This window comes from Abrus precatorius, unplaced genomic scaffold (genome assembly GCF_003935025.1).
Source record: "Abrus precatorius isolate BTA unplaced genomic scaffold, Abrus_2018 Scaffold10, whole genome shotgun sequence".
Taxonomy (NCBI): domain Eukaryota; kingdom Viridiplantae; phylum Streptophyta; class Magnoliopsida; order Fabales; family Fabaceae; genus Abrus; species Abrus precatorius.
In genome coordinates, this window is record NW_020874292.1 from 27036845 (window position 1) to 27055389 (window position 18545).

Sequence of the window (18545 nt, forward strand, 5' to 3'; positions counted from 1 at the left end):
TTCCCAGACAACCTCTAAAGCATTAGAAATTTTCTTTTTCTTAAAAATCAAACATGCATTTAGAAAGAAATTATTTTAATGAAATAAAAATAAATACTTTTATTTTAAAACCTCTTAACTAAAAATCATAAAAATTTATAAAATAAATTGGATTACTTGGAAAAGAAAATTGCTTTACACCCGCAAAAATCAAGATGTTACACTTATCATACAATCAATATCTTCATTATCATATTCTCCAAAATTATGTACTCCTTAACATTTTTATTGGTAAAAGAATATAAAATTAATTTAAAAATAACTTGATTATGATTGATATAAATTTTAATAAATTTTTTAAATATTTTAAAACTTAATCCTCGTTTGATTTGAATCATTTTTTTTATTTCTTGTGAAACTCATTCCTTCATTTCTTTACAAACTCTGTCATTCTAATATAAAATAATAACAATTCAACTTATTATGCATTCTTACAAATGAAAAATAATTAATTCTTATCATTTTTACTCTAAATTCAAACAAAATAATAATAATTTCCTAAATAAATATATTATTTATATATTTAATTTAAATTAAACTAACAATAATAAATTTTATACTTACAAGCCGTAACCCCTTTACTCGGCAGACTTTAGAAGCGAGATTACCAGACAAATGGAAAAGTTTGATGTTGGAAAAATATGATGGAACTTCTTATCCTGAGGAGCACGTGGATATATTCACTACCCAAGTCGGCCTTTACACTAACAATGATGCCCTACTATGTCGAACATTCCCGACATCACTCTGTGGACCAGCTTTCAACTGGTTCACTGGATTACTGTCCGCTTCCATAGACTCGTTTGTGACGCTTGTCACGCACTTCAATTTGCAGTTTGCCACCAGTCATCCTCATCAACTGACCTCATTGGCTTTAGTTAATATTCGTCAGGAGAAGAAGGAAACACTCAAGACGTTTATGGAACATTTCGGGCAAACGACCCTCTCGATCCGAAACTTGGATCCGACAACTGCGATGCACCATCTCACAACAGCCCTTAGGCCAAGTCTGTTTGTCAATAGTATCTGCAAAAAAAACCCCTATTGACATAGATGAACTACTTTGCCAAGCAACCAAGTATATGCAAATGGAAGAACTAGCCGAGTTCTGCAACCAAGCTCGGATGGAGCAAGTACCCAGTTGAAGAAAATCTGGAGGGAACGAATATGCAAGAAAAAAACACAAAAATAAAGACCAAAAGATCAGAACTGAACGTCTCTTAAAGGGACCTAGGTCTGCGAGTTACACAATGTTAAACACCAATTGATCTAGGGTACTTGAGCAAGCTTTAACAACAAAGATATTGACAATACCGAAGCGCACAAACACTCCCACTCAAGCTAGAAATTGTATTTTGTAAATTTAGTGCACTATTTTCTTACTCGAGTTTTGTCCTCTTAAAAGAACATGAAAAAAGATTTTTCAAATAAGGTCTTTAATGAGACACTTCATCAATAAAACGACAGAACTTTCTTTACAAGTTAACAATCTCTTATTATTCCCTCGCGGGTACCTTACTCGGCTAAGGTTGAATCAAAATTTCCTCCCGAGTACCTCACTCGGCTAAGGTCAAATTAAATATTCACTCCTGAGTACCTCTCTTGGCTAAGATTGAATTGTCATCACCTCTCGGATATCTTCCTTAACCAAGATTCAATTATTTCCTCTCTACAATTTATCTCAGTTAGTGTTTATTTTTCCAAGAATCTCACTTGGTTTGATTATTTTATCTCCTAACAACTCCTCTTGGTTAAGGGAGACTTTACATTTACCCATTCGGTTAAAATATTCGTAGACGCTTACTATGAATTATTACTGTTGTGTAACTTATTCGGTTTGAAGTGTTAACTAGCTGCAAATATTATGGTTACCAATCATTTTTAACTTGTTCAGTTTTTAGTCATGTATAATGTTGTCACTAAAAATTTCATTAGACAGCAAAATTTTATTAAGAAAGAAACTTGTATATTCCAAATGAAGGCACTAAAAGGCTGAGGTCTTACAAAAATTGGTGCTAATGGCCCAAAACATACAAAAAATACGTATAAACCCCCTCGGCATAATTCATTTTTTAGACTAATGATCCCCCGCGATTTTCCTATATTCAGCTAGTACTTCATTTAAAACCTGAGCCGCTCACTCTTTCGGTTGATACTCCATTTAGGGGTTCAGCTATTAAACCACTCCTAACCTCATCAATTAAACCATTACTCGGCCCCAAATTATCCCTTAACCCAGATGTCGATAATGAGTCTTTCCACTCTATTTTCCTCTCCATTTGTAAAAACTAACAACAAAACTCAAAAATGGCTAGGCACACGTACTTGAAATGCAAATTGCAGAAGACTCAGACTAGAATAATATAGACCCCTTTTGTGCAGAGCAAAAGTAAGCATTCCACATTGCCCAAACCCACTCTTTTATAGTGTGGAAGGCATCGGGCAGATGAAGAGTCACCTATCTTCCTAATGGTCAAATTTGATGAGTATCAGCAATCGTAAAAGCCTAACCTTTTTCTTTCATAACACAAACTACGAGGCAACATCACCTTCGTACCTACTAGTTCTAAAAGAAAGCCTAATTCAAGCCCTTGCGTCATATCTCCTCGGGCTTGGGGAGCAAGTGTACCAGATAAGGCACTATTCAGTCATCCTTAAATAAATCAGGAACCCAACACTCCTTTGGCCTCACTTCTGGAGAAAAGGTACCAACACCCTTTCGGCCTCACAACCCCTTCAGCCTCACTCTCGGACGAGAGGTACCAACACTCATTCGGCCTCACCTCTTGACGAAAGGTACCAACACCCTTTCGTCCTCACAACCCCTTCGGCCTCACTCTCGGATGAGAGGTACCAACACCCTTTCGGCCTTACCTCTAGACGAGTGGTACCAATACCCCTTCCGCTTCACTACCCTTTCGGCCTCACTCTCAGACGAGAAGTACCAACACCCTTTCGGCCTCACTCTTGCACAAGTGATACCAATACCCTTTCGCCCTCACCTCTGAACCAAAGGTACCAATACCCATTCGGCCTCACTCTCAGAAGAGTGGTACCGTCATCGCTTCAGTCATGTCAAAATAAATTAACAAAGTTAATTAAGGTAAATAACCAATAAAGAAAAGGTTAATTATACAAACAGTTAGAAAGTTAATTTAAGACTGACTCATCAAACTCATTAGCCCAATATTATGCCTAGAAAAGGAAAGTAAGAAGGACAGGTAAAAGGGAGACTTCAAAATATTTAATAGCATTTATTATTCTATACCGAACACTTACTTGACCGTCGGAGTGTCATTGCAAGTACTCTCCCCTTACGGACAAGGAGAATTTGAAATATTCTATGAAAACGTCACAGCAGTATGCAAGAACAAAAGTTATAGTGAACGAGTATATCCTTTACAGGAATACTACGTAACTAAATTCATTGCACATAAAAAATAAATGTACATTAGATCTTGATTTAATTTTCACATGTTAATTTTAATATAATAAATAATTTGTTTAACAAATACTAATTTTAAGAAATTAAAAGTAAATATTTTGTTAAAAATTATTATAAATATACTCTTGTCAATAATTTTTAATATCTTTTTTTAATTAATATCCATAGAACTGATTTATAAAATTTATATTTTTTATCCTAAGAACTAGTAATGCTGAAAATTATTAAACCAGGAATAGAAAGAGTTTAGTTTATGAAAATAATCTATAATTTATAAGTTTTTTTTATTTTAATGTACTTGTTAAATAATTTATTTAAAAAATATTTTTATTATATTTAAAAAACTATCATCAAAATTACAGTAAAATATTGAGTATAAACATAACTTTTAATAATGACTCTACTAAGACAATTTTGCTTGGGTAGCTAACTATCATATAATTCTAATCAAGCCGAGTAAAATTTGACAACTTTGAGTATATAATAAAATATATATTAAATTTGAGTCAATAACATTTAAAGTGAGATTTATTTTTTTTTTAAACCACTCTTCGTCATGTATAGAGATGAAATAGGCTAAATTTTGTATAAATAATTTTATTTAATAATTTTAAAACTTAAGTCTAGTCTATTACCTATTATAGAGCTAGTCACTTTTTAAAATCTGATTTTGATCTGTTAGCTTTTTCAATAGTCTCCTTCCTAGTGAGATATTCAATAGAAAATAAATTATTAAATCATCTAAATAAGTATGTCCTTTTAAAAGTTATAAGACTTATATTTAAATAAACTATTAAAAAAAATTAACACCTTAAATATATATAATAAAATTACATATTCTTATTTATTACTTTTCAATCACATACTTAATTTAAATAAATAAATCACTACACATACAAAAAAATATAATAAAATAAACATTAATTTATAAATCTTTAAGCAAATCTAGTAGCATAAAGTCTTATATATTAAATCAACAAACACAATATAATTAAATAAATTTCAGACCTAAAATTAGCAAATGCACAAATTATAATATATTTTCATAGTAAATAAAAAATAACAAATAAGACATCAGATTTTTAAAGAGATCTCTTCATGTTATTTATCAACCTTTAAAATAAAAAATATATATATTATTAGAATAAAAATACTTTTAAAATAGTTATTTCAAATATTTTTTAAAAATATTTTCAGAAGTTATTGCCTTTGATTTTCATGTCAAATTATACTTGTGACAAAATTGAATTTTTATATATTATTATATTTTAATTTTTATATAAAATCATTTAATGTATTATTATAAATTTTAAATAGGTTATTCTAATAGGTTTAATAGGTTTTTTTACACTCAAAACTGACTTATTTAATTAATTTAAATTTTTTAAAAAGTTTAAATTATGTCTATTAATTAAATAGGCTAAGCTTTAAAAAGGTCAAGTAGTAGGCTCTTATTGGACGACCTTACTTATTTCCATCCCTAGTAATGCACAATATGATTTTTCTTATATTTATAAGGATATTTTTTTTACTCAACTTAAATTATCTCTTATAAAAAATATTTATAATTTAAAAAAAATTAAAAAAATTCTCAAGTGATTTTTAATACATCGTGTACTTTTTTCTACAATAATTTTTTTTTATTTTTCCACAATTTTTATTATTTTAATTTAATCTATATCAAGCGTTTAATAATTTTTCATGCCTATCAATTAAAATTTATTAATTTAATTTGTGGTCATATCAAATTGATCACGATTTACATAATTAGTTTTTATAGTTTTTTTTCAAATTTTAATATCTTAATTATTATTTTAATTCATTTATACATAAATTTTTACTTTAATAATAAAAAATTATTTATATATTTTTTTCTTCAATATGTAAAGCTTTATTATTATTAAACAATAGTGATATTTGTATATACTATTTTATAAAATTTATTTTTATAATTTTTACTAAAATTTAAAATGCCTTTATAATTTCTTTTCATAAATTTTGTATTATTATTGGTTATTATTTCTTATTTATTATTATTATTATTTTATATGTCATTTAGTATCAATGTATATATCTTAATAAAAAATTTAATAATAAATAATGATATAATTAAAAAATATATTTTCAAATTAATAAAGAATTTAAAATAAATACAAATATTTAAATAATTTAATATAAAATAAAATAAATATAACTATCATGCTTATTTTTATTATTTAAATACAAATATATAACTAATTTAATTATTTGAATAACATAAATTTAATATTATTTTTATTTTATCATAAAATTATAATATCTTAAATTTTAATTAAATGAATGATGATAAAAAAAATATTTATTCCCATTAGCCTAAAACAATATGATAAATGGTAAAGAGAAAGAGAAAATAATTTAACAATGATAACTAATATTTTTATAGTTTTTGAAATCTTTATAATATTAATGTATATGTAAATTTATGTACATACATTATTTATTTAAAGTTATGTAAGTAAATATTTAAAAATTTAATAATTATAATTAAAAAATGTAATTATAAATACTAAAATAAATAGAAACTTATACATAAATTTAATTAAGTTATAAAACTTTTAATGTCATTATTTTTATATATTTAAAATTAATACAATATCAACAGTTAACATATTTTTTAATGATTATTTATTTTTTAGACCGCTCAAACCGAGGGAAAGGAAAATAATAATTAACAAAATATTAGAATTGCGTTGAAAGAGTAGAGAAAGAAAAAGGTGGGTAAGAGATACAGAGATACCTCACCTCAATTTCTAACGCATCTGATTCGCAGCTGTGTTTCTTCAACACCACACCAAAACCCTTTCTTCTTCTTCTTCTCCATTAAACTATCTTTCTTTCTGATTCTGAATTTGATCACTTCCATCACATGGGTATCTCATGGAGTAGCAGAAGAAGAAACAATTTCATTCAGAACCCACCTCCACCACCCTCATACTATTACCCTCCACAATCTCATCCTCCTCCTCCGCCACCCCCTCCGCCGCAAGGCTACTATTTCCCTTCAACAACCCCTTACACCCCTCACTGCACTAATTATGTTTCTCCCCCTGCTTTGCCCCCTCCTCCACCACCACCACCACCTCAACCTCAGACCCATTCCTTCTATTACTCCAATCCCAATGATTACACCAACTATGCCAATTCTACTGTGAATCGTCTTCATTACCACCCTTTCTATGTGAATCAGCCTCATCCTTCTGGTTGGCCTGCGATTCGTCCTTCTGCTTCTACCCCTCCTCCTTATGTTGACCACCAAACTGCTAAGAAGATCAGAAACTATGTTAATGTCCATAAAGACACCTTGCGTCTTGAGCTTGATGATCACAACCCCGATCATCACCTCCTTTCTTTCGTTTTTGATGCAATCTATGATGGGAGGTAAATGTTTCTTCTTCATATCCCCCTTCTTTTGGAAAGTGTAAATTCGATTGGGTTATGATTCTGTGTTGCGTTTTATGGATGAACTTTGCAATTTGTGATGATGGGTTGTTCTGAAAGCTTTTAGTTCCGTTGTGATGCTTGAAATTTGGGCCTAAAGATGTGGTTTTTCAAGTTTGGACATGTGTGCGGTTGTTTTGCTGTGGTCCTGTTATGGAGAATGGTTGTGTTTCCAGTTTTCAAGCTCTACTAATTTTTGCCAGCTGAAAACTTTTACTGTGACTCGTAACCACTCCATTTTTCTTGGCAAGGTATCTACAAGGAAATTGTGTCTATCTGAATTCAGATGATACCGGAACTTTGTAGGCTACTAATACCATAACTATGTCTTTAATTCTTATCTTAAATCAGCAAAATATACGGGTAAGATTTCTATCATGCACAGTACAGAAAATATTTATAACCTTAGTTATCAATCGTAGCCAGTAGCTGCGCCATTTCAGCGTTGCAGTGCCCTGGCTTGATTACCATAAAGGAGCTGTGGCGGAACATTTCTCTATTAAAGTGAATTGCGACCAATAGTAGTCCATTTTGCTGTTTTAGTGGCTGATATTTCACTCTATGTGAGAAACCACTATATGCCTCTATTTGTGATCATTCCCTTCTGTTTTTTTTTTTTTTTTTTGGTCTCCTCTGAGATCAAATAGTGTTCAAAGAACTCAGACCAGCCTCTCCTTCGCATCCTTCTTGCTTTCTTTGTTTGTCGTGTTCTTCTTTTTCATTTTATGACATTTTCTGGATAAAATAACCATTTTTCCAGCAACTCAGAATTTTTCTGATGACCTACCAGTTGTTCCTACTACCCACTACTTCTTCCCATTCTCTCAGAGGTCTGGTCACACATCAAACGCTGTCTCTATTATTCAATCTTCACTGTTTTGTATCTTGAAGATATGATTGGGGAATTACGATTATTATTGAATGATTAAGATATAGGTATACATTTAGAGAAAAAGTTAATATAAAAAATAAATAAAACTTCACTCATAAATTAAAAACAATTTATACTTCTTCATCTTTTGAGAAATTCTCTGATTTAACTTCTTTAAAATTTAAAAAAATAAGTTATTTTAACTTATTAAAAAAAAATTATTCATTTTTTATACTATTTTTTTCTTTTATAAGAATTTCTCTAAAAGTTCCCCTAAACTAGGCCATAATATATTTGAAATTTGAATGTTTAGTCATGACAATGACTTCTGAATTTTGATTATTAGTTATAATATAATTTTTAACATCTCATACTTATAATGTTTCTGTAGAAGCCATCTTTATCCCTTATGATCCAATTTAACATGAATGAAGTTTGCTATAGTGTCAATCAAGGTAGTTAAAATCCCGATTTGAATCTTAAAATCTTACGATTTTACGATTTTGGAAGTCTCACCGATTTAAATCGTGGATAAAATCCTAATTGAGTAAAATCCTTGTAAAATCCCGATTTAAATCATAAAATTTCTCAAATTATGGGATTTCACGATTTCACTTCGATTTAAAAAATTTCCCGCAAAGTCTATTTTGTTGAACCCTATCGTAGCTGATGCCTCTTTCATATATCTCCTTTTTATGGAATCTAATTTGCCTCTAGCAGCTTTGAACCCTAACATTGTTGTGAACATTCAATAGTCCTCCTAGTGCGTGCAATCTGGTCTACAACTAAATCTATTGTTGTTGTTCTTGCATATTTTCTGTTCTGGTCTATTTTTTACTCATGTAAATGCATTACATTGTTATGGAATAAATTATGATTTGTGAGTGCTACATTGTTTAAGTGCTTTTACTGATTTAAAGCTTTTTTCTCTTAATTTATGATATTTTATATGAATAACATGAATTTATATCATATATATGAATTTATAAAATCTTACGATTCAATCTACGATTTTACGATTTACGATTTTCACTCTCTTTTATGATTTAAAGTAAAATCCCGATTTTAACTACCTTGGTGTCAATATGTGGTTCGTTGCCATTCCGGGTTGAATAATCTCCTAATTTTGAACCATACCAGGACTTAGAAAATAACCAACTGGGAGGTAATCTTCCTTGGAAAAAAAAAGGCTTCTCCTTCCTGCACATGTATTATAAATATGGTTAATTTTTCTGTGAGAGGCATTTCCTGGGTTCTAAAATGTGTTCTAGTTATGCTCAGTTTGAAATTGAAAAGTATAAAAGCTTATTTTTAATGGCTTACATTTTCTTTCCAGAACTGGATGAAGTCAATAAGGTAACTTGTTGGTGTTTTATCTTAATTAGGATGCGCATGTGAATTCAACAGAAGTTTTCCACATGCCAGCCAACAAAAATTGCTTAATTGCTTCTTCAAATAAAATATACTACTACTATTGGTTGAATGAGCTTGAAAAATGTAAAATAAGTATTTTAATCATACATGATACATTAGTCCAAGAAAATATAATCTTTACATGGCTGATGTTTAAAGTTAACAACAACAAATTTTTATTTCATTAAGTGAAGTCAACTACATGATATACAATGTTATTGAATTTAGTTGAAAATCAAATTTTTAAAAATGTTATTTATTGTGAAATCCCTTTTAATGATTTTCTCCAAAATGTAAAATACGTACTTTAGTCATACATTAGTCCAAGAAAATATTATCTTTACATGACTGATGGTTAAACTTAATGACAACAACAAACCCTTATCCCTTTAAATGGAAATGACTACATGGATCACACAATGTTATCAAGTTGGGTTGAAAACCAAAATTTCATAAATGAGTAAATAATTGTTTTAGTTCTTCAAATTATAAATGTCAAACATTTTAATCCTTGAAATTGCACAAACTTTACTTTGATCCTTGACTTTATAAAATGATATTTATTTTAGTCCTTATTTATATAAAATAACAGCAAAAAATAGAGTAAAATGGTTAAAATGAGTGTTTTAAAAATATTAAAGACTAAAGTGAGATTTTTGTAAAATTAATGACTAAATTGATTGACATTCACAATTTTAAGGACTAAAATTTAGTCTTTTAAAAATCTTAATTATTGTGAGATTTCTTTTGAGGATTTCTTCCAATATTCCTTTTGGTCTCCTATTCTTTTGCGCAAGGTTAAGGATCATACAATCAACTCTCTTCACTGATGTTTTTGTAGGTTTTTTTTTTTTTCACATGTCTAAACTATCTTAATTGATTTTTTTTTGTCATCTTCTCCTCAATGTTTGTCATCCTAGTCTTTTTCATAAACAATTATTTTGTATATTTTTTTGTTTGTGTGTGGCCACAAATCAACCTGAACATTTTCATTTTTTGCTGCTCTCACTTTTTTCCCTGTGTAGTTCCTTTAAAGCCTAATATTCATTTTCATATTGAATAGTTTATCATATTACAATTTGATAAAATTCCTCTTTGCATTTGATAAGTACTTTACGGTTACAAATAACCTTCTGTGTTTTTTTTTTTTTTTTCATTTTAATTACTCAGCTTATATTCTCTATGTAACATTTTCATTAATTTTTAATTATTCTATAAAATATATTCCAAATACTTAAACTTAGAAACTTATGATATGACATCATCTTCAATTTACTTAGCACATTGTCAATTTACTTATGCGTACGTCATGTGAAAAAGAACCCAATACAGTAACATTCATTATTACATCTTTTTCTGCTCTGAAATTTCAATTTTGCCTATATTATGATTTTGAGCAGCTTCATGTAGGTATTAAAAGCAAGCTTACAATGCTTGAATTATTCAAGTTTTCAAATCATTTCAAGTGCCAATAAGAGAAGAAATAAGAAACCACAGTTTATGTTGAAGTTGTGATTCTTTTTATTTATTAATTATATGAAATGATTGTTGTAAAATGTGAATATTTAAAGATTGAGTAAATATTGCATATTTAATGAAATATTTTAGCTTATGTAACTTCTTTACTCCTTATATTTGTAATTTGCAGCATTACTATCTTCTACTTTGCCAAGGAAGAAGAAAAATGTAGGTTTGTTCCATTATTTCCTGATGCATTTGAGCCAATCAGAATCCCCTTTCAGAAAGGAGTTGGCCAGAAATTTGCTCAGCCTGCAGGAACAGGGATTGACCTAGGCTTCTTTGAGTTGGATGATCTTTCAAAGCCCTCACCTGGAGAGGATGTCTTTCCTCTGGTAATATGTGCTGAAACATGTCCCTCAGCAGATGAAACTCCTGGTGATTCCTTGCAAGATGCATCCCCTCACATGCAAATCACTCAGGGTGTCTTAGAGAAAAGTAACAGTGGTGGTCCTTTCCAGATAAAAGTAGTTAGGCAGATTTTGTGGATTGATGGTGTTCGTTATGAGTTGAGAGAGTTATATGGAATAGGAAGCTCAGCTGCAACAGATTTTGATGACAATGATCCTGGGAAGGAGTGTGTAATATGCATGACTGAACCAAAGGATACTGCAGTGTTACCTTGTCGACATATGGTAAGATTTCATATCAAATCTATTGATATATTGAGTACTTAACCAGTTTCAAGAAACAAAGGCATTTTAATGTATTAGGATTTGTATTGGATATTATGTGTAATGTTTTGTTTCAGGCAGACACATAAACATGGATAATAGTGTACATATTTGCTTAGTGTTCATATAAAAAACTGAGCTTGAGATTAATCTTCTAAAAATGTAAATTTGGTCTTTTGTGATCCTTATATTACCTTTTTTCTTCCTGTTAAGTTGCTTTAAACGTTGTAAGCTCGTTGCATGTCATATGAAGCAGAATATTTATAATTGCATATTTATACCATGAGAGAAGTGAATATATAGTGCTTTTGTCTGTTTCTGACTAACAATGAATATACTAATTGCTCGATTGGGAGATACTTACAGATAGTTGCTACTTCACGTCATGACTCTATTTAACATTATGACCCATTTTGAATTAACTTCTAGTTTATGATAGCATTTTAATTGTAATACCCTATTCTTTAGACTTTTATAAGGCAAGAATGCTAAGTTGGTTAAGTTTATAAGTATTTATGGGAAGTTAGATGAGAAGGTTTTGAAAAAGTTGAGCTATAGAAGTTGAATTTAATTCATGAGAAGATTGATTCATATTACCTCCTTGATTTATTTTATTTTCTTTTGCTAGGAGTATTTGTTTAGAAATATATCCAAATTGGCTCCGCATTCCTTTTCTACATTGATTATTAACACTTTACATCTGTTGTGTTTTCCCAGTGTATGTGCAGTGAGTGTGCAAAAGCTCTGCGACTTCAATCCAATAAATGTCCTATATGCCGTCAGTCTATTGAGGAACTCATAGAGATCAAGGTGAACAATGCCAATCAATGAGACTTTCTCTCCTTAAGCTAAGTTGAATTAAATGGCACCAAATAAATTCCTCTTAAGAAAATCCACCCCCTTTTTACATGTCTGCTGTCAGGTAATATATAGCAATTTTTTTTTTATTTTCTTGTAAATTGTAGTCAATAATTTGTTTATAATTTTTGTGTGATGTGTTCGACGGAAAAACTAGATCATATCCGCATTTCATGTGATTGAATGTTAGCTCCCATGTCATCTATATTGTACAGGTGATCATTTTTCCCTAGTTCTTTTTTTTTTTTTTTGTCTTAATGGTGTTTGATAGATCTTTTACCAGTGTTTGCTGAACAAGGGAGAAATGAAATAACACCTGGCTTGGTCCCCAGAATTACGATTGAAAGTTATGACCTTTTCAATCATGTGTTTGGTCAAATTTGAAACTGATTCCATGTGTTGGACTTTCTGATTAATGTGATATATTGAGTATAAAGAGGACAAGATCCAAGGCATGTTTCTTTTTTTTTTTTTTTTTTTTGTCGTCAATACAAAATCTTAAGCGTTGCAATCAATTTTTCCGTCTTGCTCCCCTGGCACATCTTGTGTTTAATAGATTCACTCGGGCATCTAAAAAAATTCATTGGGAGGACAATTTTTGTTTATTAAACCTTCAGATTAATTGTTAGGTAAATGAGTTTGATCATAGGTAATAAAGAGATTTTATGTACAATACTTTTGAACCACAGGTTGATATTCAGCTTGTTGACGAAGAAAATTGATAACAAATGGGTAAGACTAAGGGATCCAAATTTACTAAAATGAGGGGTGTATGTTAAAAGGTAAAGGATATTTATAGTCGTCAATTAAAAATTTAACATTGAGATGTTGATTAAAATTAAATGCGTATAATAATTTTTAAAGTTAGTTATAATCATATGTATTAGTTTTTTTAATTAATAGTATTAGTACATTTTATCTTCTAAAGTGTTTTTTTTTTAATTATTATTTAGTGAGTCAAACTTCTAAAGTAGATACGAGGAAAATCGATGCGTACTTTTAGAGGTAGGAATGTGATTTGCAATGATTGTACTACTGTGTGTGTTTAAATTTGCAAAATTATTACTGGGAATATGAATTTGGGAACGTACCATTTTCATATTTGTTACTTTTATTTTTTAAAAAAGTAAATATACTTTTTAAAAATGAGTCATTTTTATATTTTAATTGACTTTTATTCCCACGATAATGGATGGGAATATTACGTTTCTATGGGAATGTTAGAAGTTATCATATACTTTTATTAGTGGCTTATATTTTTGTTATTTTTTCTTTTATCATTTGGATTTTCAAAATGTTCTTAAGAATATCAAAATTTAACCTAACATGTTTACTCTATAAAAAAAACATTCTTGGTAGTGTTTCTGGGAATATTATTCTTAAGAATAAAACTCGCAAATTATCCAACCTGTTCAGTGAAAAAAAAATATTTAGCCACCTTGAGCTAAAAAAAATTGAAAATATTTTATTTTTGGCTGTTACACAATCATTTGGATTAATCTAGAAATTAAATATTGTTACAAGCAAAATAATTAAATAAATAAAAACAGGCATGGGCCAAGTTTGCTTTGGTGTCCCGGTTTGTTCAACCCACATACTTAAGTGGACTGGAGCAAGTCAGGTTGGGCTAGCCCACAAACTCAATGCTATTCATTTTAGCTTTTGCAAAGTGAAATTGGACTCTTGAATCTTGAAAATGCATATACTTGAATATCTTTCCGCTTTATCTCTTTCTTTCACTCAAGTGTAGGACCAGCAAATAATGCGACATGAGTAGAGTTTCTGATGAAATGTCTTTTTGTTTTCAAAATCCCTTACGCATGTAACCGTGTAACGCTCGGTTTGAAAAATGGTGACACCTGAAGCCCCAATTTATGGGTGACTGCAAGAAACTTACGGGCATCAAATTCCAGACCCATTATTTTCATTATTGCTTAGTATATGGCATATCTAGCAATGTGCTATTCAACCTTATATTGGCTTATAAGGCACTACAAGTCTGTCTCTAATTATCAAATTGTCGCTTACCATACATGATTTAATTATTCCTTATGAAGAAATGTGGTGCAATAGAATTAGTGATATACTTTATACTCAATTATGTGAAAAAATTGAGAACCGGGGGAACTAAAACAAGAATCAGATCACAAATAAGGCATTTTGTGCCGAAACATGGTTAAAATTGTAGAGCGTATTCGGTGGAAAAAATATAGATACTAACTATACGCTGTAAGTTCTTATTGGTGCCAAAGCCGGCGCACCATATAATAACATATTATAAAAAATTGACGAGCTTATCTTTTGGTCTAGCAAAAGAGATGAAGTTCAAAACCAATAATCAGGGTAAGGTACCAAACTACCCAAAGTTGATCTAACTCCCTAAAATTTTTCAAGACAGTGACTTGATACATTTTGGTATCTTGTGCAATCTTTTGCAAGAAAAGAAGTTAACCAAATTCAAAACCTCATGAAATGCCTGAATATACAGACCAAAGAAAAATGTGGCAACCAGATATTCACCTAAATCACTTGTCCTTGAATTGTTGACTCCCTTTAGCATTTGCTTCTTTATAATGTCATTATGTTTGGAATAATGGTAATAATTAAAGCATATGCTTGATCCCTTCCAACTTCCCAAGTATATATAGAACAAAACGATTGGGAATAGTACAAGAATCAAAACTTTTCCCTTGTGGTAAAAGCTTCTCAACACCTGCACTCCATTATTAATTTCCCATACCATGCTAAAATCTAGTGAGATAAAGAACAGGCCATGTGTGAGATGCAACTGCAACTGTACTCTTCTAGGTGAGGCTCAATAAATAGCCCCCTTCCCCTCCTCTCTTATTGTGCAAAATCTTATTCTCACTCATCAATCACTGTCCAAATTAAGACCATGTGGTTGCTTTTGTGAAGTCTTCAACGTAAATGGCAATGGCTTTGCATGGCTCCCCAAGTCATTCCCCAATAGAAACTTTGGAGACAAAATCTGTAAAATCATATCACCAAATATAGATGGCCCTATTCAACTCAAATAACAATTACCCACCACTCCTTCACTTATGTAAAATCCATGCTATCATAGCTGTGCCTGTCACGATCATATATATAGCTAAGTTTATTTATTTATTTATTTATTATACATTTGTGGATTCGGTGGTGTTTGAGGTCAGAACAAATCCACAAGAGATGCACCATACCTTTTCTTTAGTCTGGGATCCACCATACCCATCTCACACAAGGTTTTGCAATTATGTGTACAAATAGATAGACAGTACACATACTTGGTTCACTTTCATCTAGCTTGGTTTCAATCAAAGCCTAATACTACTGACTTACTGAACTATACAAAACACACTTACATTATAGCCTAATGTCTCTTTCTTTAGAATAAGGCAAGAAAGGTTAAGTTGTTTTGGTCTTAATTAGTCACCATTACAAATACTCTTTGAGGGTTGAAGTGACGTGCTCAAAGAGATAAAGGGTAAAACCAAAGGACAAAACCAGAAGGGTAAGATCACGGTTTAGGCTTTCAAGAAGGGCAAATATTAAAAATAATTTGTTCGAAAAAATAAAGGTGCATGTTAGAAATTGAAGAAAAAATTAAAGAAACATGGAACGTGATCAACGATCTGTATCCAAAGGGTTAGCTGGTTTTATGGGTTACTTTTCCTTTTTTAAATCTGGCTAATTAGTAGCTTTTATCAATAAATTAAAAAAATAAAAAATAATTACGAAAGAGCAGGGCATGCATTATTTAATCAAAATACTGGGTAGCATAATTTTAATTTCTTAAATATATTTTTTTATTTTTTATTTTTTATTTTTAGTCAAAATACTATAGTTAGTATTTCCTTCTTTTTTTTCACCTAATGCTGTTAAAGCAGGGCATGCATTATTTAATCAGAAGAGCTCTATTATTGGTTGCAAACAAGACCTATAAGGCTACCTGCTTTTAGAAAGCACGTAAAAATGCGACCAAAGACAACTCAATTTTCATTTCAAACAAGTTTGGCACCAAACACTTCACCAAGAAGACCCCATGGCTTGGCGATCCAACTGAAATTCCCTATGATGGGTTTTACTTTTAATGTTAAAATATAATTACACATTGATGATATGTAATTAATTTTTCTCCTTGCAAATGAACATACATAACTGTCTTCCATTAGCATTTGGTCACCTTTTAGATGAACATGGCAAATCTTTTTATGTATGGAATATTTCCTTCCTTTGTTGATAACTATAATATCCACAACTGGCACTCCATGTTTAATCTCTTAAATAGCTAAGTCAGGGCTCATTACAAAATAATGATAATAAAAATATCACATTGTAACGACTATGGTTATATTTGTCTCCATTAATCTAAGCCTCTATTTGATAAAACTTAAATTAACAGTATTATAATTGTTTGTCTATTATAACATATTATGTTGATAAATAATTTTATTCAAATGAAGCACACACAATATATAAATATTAGTATAATGCATCAAACTATAAATTAAATCTACAATGTCTACATGAATATCTCACTCTCTGTTAAATACAACTCTTACTAATAGATACAATTATAACACTATAAGTTTTAGTTTCTTAGAAAATAACACTTTTCTTAATGGAACACAGATCTGGTTGACAATGAATTTTTAAAATTTATTATTTGTGAGTTGTTCTCAATTCACCACTGACAAATTAAACTATAAATATTCATTAATTAAATTTTTTTTTTCAATTGGTCTTCATTTAAAATTTATTTAATTTTATTCACTTTAAAAATATAAAAAAATTTACTTTGAATGCTTATTCCAGCTAAAATATACATTAACTTAATTAAATAGAAATTAAAAACAAATGAAATTTCAATATAATTTAAAAAATAGCATATTTTAAGCAATAAAAATATATTTAAATAATATTATATAATTTAAAAACTTGGAATAAATAAATAAATTCATTTCAACTGTACCTATCCTGAATGCACTTTTTTTTTTATTATCCTAACTACACTATTTAGCAACTTAATAAATTTTGGATGCATATTGGATAATAACTTAATTAAGCGGTTATTTTATAAGTTTTTATCTAAAAAATTATATAATAAATTTATTTATAAAATTTATTAAAATAATTTTTAAATAAATCATGTCAAACAATGTTTTGAAAATAAATTTAAAAATTTTACAAGAGTCGTAATATTTTTTAAAATATATTCTTTATTTATGTAAACTGCTAAAATTCACTAAGACATGTTAATTTTTTTTAATAATGTACTATTTTTAATACACAATGGTTGTTATCTAAAAAGTATAAAAAGTATAAAAATTATAAAAAATATATTTATTTATTTTCATTTATAATTTAATTATTATTTTCATATTTTTTTATAGTTTTAAATAAAATTTAATAAATCATAAAGAATGTGTTAAATAATATATTCTGAATATTCTTTTAAATACTGTGTATTTCTTTAAACTTTATAAATAAATTATATTTATTAATATAGCCAAAAATGATATTATTTTATTTTACTTTTGTCATCTATTTTTACTGTGATACAATCAGTTATAAAATAATAAAATACAAAAATCAAACTAAAAATAAATATCATAGGTAAGGATAATAATATTACATTATTTTGTCTTTTTATAATAAATATTTTTTAATTTAATTGTTGTAAACATCGAATGTCAATTTTACAAATTTCTAATAAAAAATAAATAATTTACATATAAAAAGCAAATTAATTTTTTTAATAACATATAAATAAATACAACATATAAGTGCAAAATTATATTTCAACTAACATATTTGGTAATAAAAACAGGAAATGGTGTATATTACCCTAAACACACAAAATGGTGAAAAAAATATGTTTCACAAAAAAACATTGTTAAAAAAAATTACTGATTCAAAATTTAAGATTATGTTTCTTTTAATAAAAAATTATATATATATATATATATATATATATATATAATTTTAAGATTGAATTTAAATGATTGCAATTTTATATTTATCTTTTTCCTTAACAGATATTTAATAATATTTAAACTTCAAATCAAACTTTAAAAACATTTTAGATTTAGTTAGTCTTTTAATCAAATATTGTTTATTTGATAAAAGATATCTCATCCATTTTAATATTTTGTTTGGTAACTTATAATTTATCATTAATCTAAAAAATTTTCTTTCTTATTCTAAGGCTTTGTTAATATAAAACTTTCTACAATTCTAAGATAATTTT

At 28.8% G+C, this 18545-nt stretch overlaps 2 protein-coding genes across 2 annotated transcripts; both read left to right on the forward strand.

Annotated features, from left to right (window-relative positions):
* Positions 1 to 667: 667 nt before the first annotated feature.
* Positions 668 to 3047, forward strand: LOC113852153. The gene is made up of 2 exons (XM_027482399.1): positions 668 to 1046; positions 2707 to 3047. Exons 1-2 carry the CDS (start codon positions 668 to 670, stop codon positions 3045 to 3047), a joined length of 720 nt encoding a protein of 239 aa, XP_027338200.1.
* Positions 3048 to 6239: 3192 nt separating this feature from the next.
* LOC113865060 (probable E3 ubiquitin-protein ligase LUL4) lies at positions 6240 to 12748 on the forward strand. Its single transcript, XM_027499417.1, has 3 exons — positions 6240 to 6901; positions 10894 to 11398; positions 12155 to 12748. The coding sequence occupies exons 1-3, from the start codon at positions 6390 to 6392 to the stop codon at positions 12266 to 12268; spliced, it is 1131 nt and encodes a 376-aa protein (XP_027355218.1). The 5' UTR covers positions 6240 to 6389; the 3' UTR covers positions 12269 to 12748.
* Positions 12749 to 18545: the final 5797 nt, after the last annotated feature.

What these genes read in the sequence shown, in the direction of transcription:
- LOC113852153 (XM_027482399.1), top strand. Translation starts at nt 668, where the DNA reads ATGTTGGAAAAATATGATGGAACTTCTTATCCTGAGGAGCACGTGGAT. An exon ending in CACAACAGCCCTTAGGCCAA is followed by an intron (nt 1,047 to 2,706) that starts GTCTGTTTGTCA and finishes TAAATAAATCAG; the next exon opens with GAACCCAACACTCCTTTGGC.
- LOC113865060 (XM_027499417.1), top strand. Translation starts at nt 6,390, where the DNA reads ATGGGTATCTCATGGAGTAGCAGAAGAAGAAACAATTTCATTCAGAAC. An exon ending in GATGCAATCTATGATGGGAG is followed by an intron (nt 6,902 to 10,893) that starts GTAAATGTTTCT and finishes TGTAATTTGCAG; the next exon opens with CATTACTATCTTCTACTTTG. An exon ending in TGTTACCTTGTCGACATATG is followed by an intron (nt 11,399 to 12,154) that starts GTAAGATTTCAT and finishes GTGTTTTCCCAG; the next exon opens with TGTATGTGCAGTGAGTGTGC.